The 8,861-nt window shown below is 33.5% G+C and overlaps 1 protein-coding gene across 1 annotated transcript; it reads right to left on the reverse strand.

The window, feature by feature from the left end:
• Positions 1–2,954: 2,954 nt before the first annotated feature.
• Positions 2,955–7,596, reverse strand: LOC143595287 (cholesterol 22-monohydroxylase CYP90B51-like). The gene is made up of 8 exons (XM_077074340.1): positions 7,382–7,596; positions 6,990–7,314; positions 6,685–6,837; positions 6,331–6,576; positions 6,057–6,149; positions 5,828–5,906; positions 5,625–5,731; positions 2,955–3,404 (listed from the first exon to the last, which is right to left on the reverse strand). The coding sequence occupies exons 1-8, from the start codon at positions 7,594–7,596 to the stop codon at positions 3,165–3,167; spliced, it is 1,458 nt and encodes a 485-aa protein (XP_076930455.1). The 3' UTR covers positions 2,955–3,164.
• Between the last annotated feature and the right edge of the window lie 1,265 nt (positions 7,597–8,861).

Consider the following 8,861-nt stretch of genomic DNA (forward strand, 5'->3'; position numbering starts at 1 on the left):
TCCCTAAATTCTTTCAAACCACTAGATTGCTTAATTTGTAAACAGATGCTTCTCATGCATTTTCCCCAAATTCATGAGTATGGGTCTCACCAAACCCTGATAGCTCTTAAACGGGTTATAACATCTTATTAAATTAAAAATTAATCTTACCAAATATTTGATATGAAAATCCTATAAAATAGGAATATACTAAAAATTAATATCTGATTTTTTTAAAAAAAAATATTATTTATAATTAAGAAACAATTTTATAGTAAAACAAATAAGCAGGCCATGGGTCACCAAACCCGGATAGCTTTTAAATGGGTTATAACATATCATTTATTTGTGAAACCCTTTAATTATCAAATCCTAAGGTAGTGTTTGGTATGCAATAAATGATATGCGCAACTGAATGGATCATTACATAGGAATGAAATAACATGTTTTGTTGACATTTATCAATGGAATGAATTATTCTTAAAGAATGAAATTCCTTCCATATATAACATTTTTTATTCCTTAGTAAAATATGTTTTTTCTTTTATTTGAAGGAATGAAAAAATATCAACAATTATTATTATTTTGTTTTATAACTTATTAAATTATAATTATTATATTTTTATTATTATATCGTATTATGTTATTATCATTTCATTAACCGACAATAATATATGTGTGTATAGTTTACTATTTAGTAAAAAAATAATAATAAAGTGATTATTCATTTCATTTTTACGTGGTAACCAAACAAGATAATGGAATGAGAATTATTCATTTCATTCCTTTGTCTATTCCATTCCCTCATTCATTTCATTACCTCGTATCAAAAATACCCTAAGTATGTTATCAACTTTCTTACAATAAAGAAAATTAAAATCTAAAAACAAAATATTAAAAACCAAAAAATGTAAAACTACCCCCGTAATATGGGGGAATGAAGTCTAGTGAAATATAGTTCATACCAAATTACCAATCAATGATGCTATGAATTTCTTATTGAATATTAAGTAAAATTCCCAATTATTGATATAGTGAAATCATGGTTGCAAAAGTCGCTAGGCGGACCCTATGCGGTTGACTGGGGAGTTAGGTGTACTCGGAGTACTCGGGGAGTACTCGGAATTGGTAAATATAAAGAAAATTAATTTTTGAATATTATATATATGTCAAATATTAAAAGTATACTAATATTTATAACAAAATAGGTGAATATCAATATAAATAAGAGAAATACATTTTTAAATACTAAATTATTCTAAAATTTGCTAATCATTAACTAAAAAAAGTGAGATGTTTTTTTTTTAATATTATAGAAATATGAATTATATTTTATTCATAAAGTCAAAATCGGCCCAAGTTGATCGATTAGATATGATTTTGGCTGAGGTTGACCACATTTAATCAATTCTTAGTAACTAGGCGGAGTTGGAGAAACTCTTCTCGGTGCCACACCTTGTAGCGATTACTCAGCCTTGGAAACCTACTTTTACAACATTGATTGAAATATTCATTACGAATTACTGTAATATTGATAGATGCTTAAAAACACCATTAAAATAGGTAATATAATCAGTTATATTTTTATCCTTAGAAACTATTTAGATATGTCTTATATACATTCAGTACCAATACCGATGTTTACCACAAAGTACCGGTTCCGATATAGATGCATCCAACTAGAAAAAAGATATCTGCTATTTGGTTAGATTTTGAGATGTTTACTGACGAGAAAGGTAAGAAAAAGCAATTTGCAAGCGTTGGTTAAGTGTTTTCAATGTTGACATAGCTATAATCAGAATAGCTTCATTGAGAATGCATCTTAATAGATGTCCACAACTCCCTAGTAATCGAGAGGTTGAATAAAAATGGTTTCTGCATATAACTATTAAAAAGATGAACGGTTGAGTTTCTTTTCTTTTTTTTATCTTTATGTTTGGTTTGAAGTTTGTTTGGATCATATTTGTTTTTGTTTTTTATCTTTATGTTTGGTTTTGAAGCTTATTATGGATCATATTTGTTTTTTTTATCTTTGTGTTTGATTTGAAGTTTGTTATGGATTATATATGTTCTTTAAAAATTAAGTGGTTACGTCTAAATTCGATCGCATTATTAATGTTTTCATGGTATGTTTTAAAAATTAGTCAACGTGTATAGCAATTAATCAACTCGAGGTCGATTAACCGGTGGCTACGGGTGTCTTATATTAACTTTGCTGACTGCGGATGTCTTATAATTACTGAATTAGTTACATTAGTTCATTACAATTCAATATATATCACAAAATGTTAATCAAATAATTAGGAAACAAAAATAATTAAACGAATGTTCATTGAGAAATTTCCTCAAACAGTTGGAGGGTGAATGGAATCAAACAATAAATTAAGCCTATATTGATCAATTAAGCAACAAAATTGAGAAATCATATTATTCTAATCATTTATAAAAGAAGAATCTTGAAGAACATTCAACATATTCTTCAAATTAAAAAAAAATTTATAATCTTGCATAAAGGTAACCTGCACTTGCTAAAGAAGACCCTGTTAATGGATTGATGATACTGGATTGATGATACTTGCAATTGAATCCTCTCCAAGGATACTTGCTTTGATTCATACATAACTGATTCAATATTGAAGGTTTTTTGCCGGTTTCGGTCATATGTGCAAAGCACCGACAGACCGATTGGTTAAAGACTGATACCTGATTATTCCCATCGGTTCAGGCTTCAGTCTTGTAATTTCGGTTGGATCGGTCCTCGGGTCGGGTCTGGTTATACAGTTTGCACAGCCCATGTTTAGATGATCAAAATGAAAATACAAAGGGCAATTAAAATGAAAATAGAAAAGGCAATTACCATAAACAAAAAGAGGTTAAATATAACAATAAAAATTCATCTTACATATAACGCATGAGCAAACTACATAGGATTACGTACAACCTATTTTTCAATATATGGGTATTATTGGGGGAAAAGAAAAAGAAAAAATAATCCTATAAAATAAAGTACTGAGAAGAGGCATTTTCGAAAATTCCAAACAACATTCAGCTTCAATGTCAGGTTGGAGACTTTTGAGCCATTCGTTTGTTGATTCTCTCCCACCAAACGTAAGATTTGATGAGGTCTCCTCTTATCCATCATTGGTGATCATTTTGGATGTATTCTATACCGGTGTTTTCTATTTCTAACATGGTTGTTTTCGATGACGGATTTTGATTGGTAGACCTTTCGGAAAGTCGAGATATGGATAAGCAAACGCTTCATCTGAATCCACCAATTCCCACTCGTATTTTAGGACCAAATGATGGATAAATATCGCCATCTCAAGTTTAGCTAGCTCTGACCCAGTGCATAGCCGGGTCCCACCACCAAAAGGCATGAAGTTGTTTGCGGTTGCACCGGTAGCTGATGCGATACTTTTATTCTGCAATCAAAAGAAATGCATAATTATGCATGCTAGATAGATAGATGCATCAAGTTAAAGCCTTTGTAACAATCTTTATGTTTCGTATGCATAATAATTAAAGACAGAATTACAAATTTTGTCCTTTAAAAAAAGCCAAATTACGGTTCGTGTCCTTTTTTTAGTTTCTTTGCAGGCGGTGTCCTTTAAACATTTTTTTCTTACACATTATGTCCTTTACGCTAATTGGGTTATAAAAACTCAGTTAAATACCCTCACGTGAGGCGCATGTGAGGGCATTTTTGTCTTTTCGTCTGTACCTGCAAATTTATAACTCCTTCCCCTCATTTCTCTCTTCTTTCTCTCTCTACGCCACCACCATCACCACACCATCACCATACCACAACCACTCCGACCACCATACCATGACCCACTCCGGCCACCATACCCTGACCCATTTCTAAACCTTAACAACAGAAACAAAACTAAATCAAATACCCCCTACCTATATGCTAATTCTTGAAATTAACTTAGGGCTTTGATAATTTAGATGGTTATGAAGAATACCCAGAAACAATCTGAGACAACTCATCATCGTGATGCTCGATTTTTAAAGCCACGTCATCCATATCGAAAGCCACGACGACTTTAGATTTCTGGTGTTTGATTTTGTGATCTGGGTCGGTGTTAGATTTCTGGCGAAAGCCAAGGCGGCAGAGATACCGGCGGGTGGCGGCGATGGAATGGAATGGAATCTGCACGATTTTTAGTGGGTTGGAGTGTTGTAGAGGATGATGGGCTAGACACGATTTTTCCGGCAAGGGTTTCAGATCTTGGCAAATTGAAGACGTCCGTGAAGGGGCAAATTGACCGGAAGATGGATCTGGGTTTGTGGGTTCTCCGGCGAGTTGGATCTGGGTTTGTGGGTTCTAAGCCGTTTGGTGTTGCAGGTTGGCCGGGATAAACGGTGGTCGGATCTAATGGTGGTCACAGAGATGGTGACACTTGTTGGTGGGGATAAGCGGTGGTGATGTTGGGTGTTGCAGCCTTGCAGGTGGTGGCGGTGGTGATGGTGGCCGGGAGAGTGGTGGAAGAATGAAAGAGTTTGGAGGTGGAATGGAGATGAAGATGGAGATGGGTTGGAGAGAGAGAGAGAGTTTATTTTATAAATATGAATTATTAATATATATTAAATTATTTTGAACTACTTCGTTGAAAAGACCAAAACGCCCTCACATGCGCCTCACGTGAGGGTATTTAACTGAGTTTTTCTAACCCAGTTAGCGTAAAGAACATAACGTGTTGGAAAAAAATGTTTAAAGGACAAAAAACTAAAAAAAGGACACGAACCATAATTCGTCTTATTTTAAAGGACAAAATTCTTTGGGTCATAATTTAATTAAATTATAAAGTTCTTTTTCACCCAACTTAGTAATTGTACGTATGTGTCTCACAAATTAAACTGAGGGGGACATATTAAGTGGGAATGGAGGTGAATGAATGCACGTGCGCCCTTTATTTTAATGATCACTGTCATCCCCACACGCACGGAGTTGCAGTTGGAAGCGTGGGCCTTTCATCATCAACATTCCTTACTGGGCCCAACAAGCCGTACACGTGCGACCAATATTAGGCCTGCTTATATTGGGCCCCCAGTCATTATACGTCCATACCTTGACTTCGTGGTCTCTTTCTTTTGGGCCCACGTCTCTTTCCTTTCGGCTCCTTTTTCAAGTGCTGGCTCTTTTTTCCTTTTATATATTTACAAATATAGTTTTCTCATAACATTAATAATAATAATCCTCTCTTTTATATAAGTTCTAGCTAAATTATATACACATATGAGTATATATCATGGAAAATATTAGTAAAAATATTTCTAATGTAGTTTGCAAACAATTATTAAAGATTTATTTATGATATATTTATGTGGGGGACAAATGTTGTCCTACAAGTATAAATACATTCATTATGAACAAGACACCAAAAAGTTTTTGGGGCTACCAATTAAACCGACAATAAATTTTAGCATCAATCGTCCCACTCCTCCACAAGAAGCGTGATCAAACAACTCTCTAACATAGACATATATATGTTAGAAACGCAAGAGTTTTAAGAATTTATTAATAACTGTAAAGTTAAACTATATATGGTGTGCGGTTTACAATTAGGCTATCTATTAATTATTAATATCAATTTTTATCACTGTTAGAAATATACATATATTAGTATCGTACTAACCTGCCATCTCCAGGGATCAAAAAGGTGAGGTTGGTCAAAGTGTATAGGATCCAAATGCACGGCAGCAATCACTGGCAGCACTTTCCAGCCACATGGAATGTCATAACCTTTTTAAAAGTCAAAATTAAAAGCTTAGGGGTCACTCTGTCATAATAGAATACCATAAGGGGCCAAAATGAACTAATGTGTGTACTGTATATTACCTTTATACTGCACATCTTTAATAGCCTTTCTATGAAGGAATCGCACCACATTCCCGAATCTTAGCGTCTCGTTGATTACCTTCAATAACACAAACAATCTTAGTTAGCTAAAATAAATTAGTATTATACGGTTTGACTTGGTTAAGTCTAATTCTGTACTTCTTTATACATATATAATAATAATAAGTTTTACAAACATAAAAGGGAAAAAAGTAATTAATTAACTTACACACTGAGTGAATTCCATTTTTTTATAGTCATCCCAAGTCAAATCCTTCTCCCCTGATACCTTCTTTGCCTTGACAATTTCTTCATGTTCTTCCTGAAATTCAAGGTTAAACATCGCCACGCGTGAGTTAATTAATATAACGTGTTAAAATACGTAATACAGTCCAATATTCATATGGACTATATATTAAGAGGAAAGGATAGAGTGTACGTGTGCCTTCCTTGAATGTGTTATCAAGTAGTACATAAGTGAGGAATAGGGATTGGGGCCTTACCCTAAGTTGATGAACCGCGGTCGGACATGCTTCCAAGAAGTAAACGGCTAAGGCTATGGAAACCGAAGAGGTTTCATGACCAGCAAAAAGAAGACTCAATACCAAGTCAAGTATTTGCTCTTTCGTGAGGTTTGAGTTCGTTAGCACCCATCCAAGTAAATCATCTTCTAAACGGTTTTCTTTATCGCTTTGATTAATCCTTTCTTTCATCTTCCCTTCGATGAACTTAAGAATAGTTGATCTAGACTGTTTGTTCAAAACAAAAATTGAATCAAGATTCATACACTTTATAAGCATTTGTTCTTTTTGAAGTATAAAATATATATGTGAAAAAAAACAAGAATTAGGGTTTACCTTTAGAGCTTTTCTGTATGCAGTTCCAGGGAAGTTTAGAGGGGCAGAAACCACACCTTTCATGAAAGTTACATACTCTTTCTTGAGTTGCTCTGTCTCCGGTTCACCAGCTTCTAAACTCATGATATGTTTCGCCATTAAGTTAAAAGTAAACTGCAAAAAAGACATGTTCATATTGGGGTCAATGTCCATCTTTAAATAAACATCATCATTGTAAGATATTTAACATTAACTGTTTCAAATTTGTAAAAAAAGGTTTGCATATAGACAACACATGCATTCATATAAGGAAAATAATTAGTTACCTTCTTGGCTTCATCTTGGGCAGAAAAAGGTGAGTTTTCTTGCCAAGAATCCAACACCCACAAAATACTTTTCTCAACTTCTTTTACCAGTTGAGTTTTGAGCCTAGCATTGGTTAAGAAGTTGAGTGAGATTTGCCTCATGTCTCTATGCATGTCCCCAACCAAAACCAACATGGACCATTTGCCAAGAATGCCCCCTATACTTCTTGGATAGCTACATTCAAATAGCCTCCCTTCATTTTGCAATATGTATTTATTCAACCCTGGATCAGCTGAAACTATGGTTGGTTCCCCAAACAAGTTGGACTTGTATATCTTTCCGTATCTGCACATAAACAAGCAAATTAATTAACTTAATGATCATATGTTCTTGAGGCATGTGAATTACGTACCTGGATATGTGTTGTTCCATGAAAGTCCCTATGGTGGTGGCCGAGTACGGTTTGAGGTAGCCGATGGTTTCGCCGAGGAACGGCAAGCCGCCCATGTTCCCCGGTGGGAGATTACGGGTGTTAGGGCCACGTGTTCTTGTCTTGACAAGATTCAAGATGAGACAAAGATTAACGATGAGAAAAGATACAAGGAGCAAGAACTCAAAGTCAGACATGTTTAAGGCCGGATTCTTGCTAGTGTGTGTGAGGGGATAAATGGATTGGTAGGGGAGTGGAGTGTGTGGGATTAGAGTCTGCCTTTATACAAGTACATGATGCTGGAAGCGTTCCATCTGATGGAAAAGGAAATTTCTACTTTTTTCGGAAGATTTTTGTAAAGGGTGATGAGTTGGAACAAAAAAACAAAACTTAATTTTAGTTTTCAAAACAAACAATTATTTTTCCTTGTCTTTCGTTGCCATTACTTTAATCGCCCAACACCATCTATTACCTTAAAAAGTAAAATTCATTGTTTATTTGAAATGTTTTATAAAAGGAAAAATGTTTTTGATTTAGTATTTAACATAATTAGTGTGATAGGGAAAAATTTTCTGTAATATATTACATATAACAAAATTAGTGTGAAAAGGAAAATACTTGTCTACAAAATTAGTGTCATATTTAGTGATGGCATACATAAGTCGTGTTAAATAGAAAATGTTTGCATTTAATGCACAGAATAATCAATGTTATAAAGAAAAAAAATCTGTTTAATATATAACCAAATAAGTGTTTAAAATAAACTATAAATATTTTGTCTTATCTAATAAAACAAGATAATAATGCTTAAGTGGCAATCTCATGTTGAATCATTAGTATGTTTTCTCACTCAAATTCGTATTCTCTACTTTTAATAATTCTAGCTATCAATAGATCAAAACCAATATGTAATTGGGTCATAACATAAGCCAACTAGACGCTTATCTTTTCAAAAAATTGAACGGCGCCTCAAAAAAAGTGTCAACTTGGTTGGTGTCTAAATAGGTTGTTTTAAAAACGTCCCAACTTAGTTTGGATCGCTTTAAAAAACTTGGAATGGGCTAAAAGAGGTTCTCTAACGAAATAGAGGGGGGCCAAAACGGGTTCAATTGTAATTTTATAAATTTCTTTTATATGTTTCTTGAGTTAATATGTTGCCTTAACTAAAAGTATGAGGTAATTTTATATATTTTATCCATTATCTATTACATAGTGCACGAGTAGTTCGGCTAGGTTCAGTTTTTAGCCTCAAAACAAAACTAAAATTTTTGTTTAAGGTATTTTAAAAACCGATTGATTTCTTTGCATATATCAATACTATATAATAAATACAAGTTTCTCAATGTCACATGACATCACACAAAATACATTCTTATAAAATTTTTCCACCTCTCTTTCTATCTTATTAAATAAATTTCTCTTTCTTATTAATAGTTTTATATATAACTTTTTTGTCTTTTTA

Source organism: Bidens hawaiensis, unplaced genomic scaffold, assembly GCF_021521415.1.
Source record: "Bidens hawaiensis isolate Kalapana, Puna unplaced genomic scaffold, B.hawaiensis_p1.1 tig00044862_1, whole genome shotgun sequence".
In the NCBI taxonomy this organism is placed as follows: Eukaryota; Viridiplantae; Streptophyta; class Magnoliopsida; order Asterales; family Asteraceae; genus Bidens; species Bidens hawaiensis.

What these genes read in the sequence shown, in the direction of transcription:
- LOC143595287 (XM_077074340.1), bottom strand. Translation starts at nt 7,596, where the DNA reads ATGTCTGACTTTGAGTTCTTGCTCCTTGTATCTTTTCTCATCGTTAAT. An exon ending in CCGCGGTTCATCAACTTAGG is followed by an intron (nt 6,150 to 6,330) that starts GTAAGGCCCCAA and finishes CTTGAATTTCAG; the next exon opens with GAAGAACATGAAGAAATTGT. An exon ending in TAAAGATGTGCAGTATAAAG is followed by an intron (nt 5,732 to 5,827) that starts GTAATATACAGT and finishes ACTTTTAAAAAG; the next exon opens with GTTATGACATTCCATGTGGC.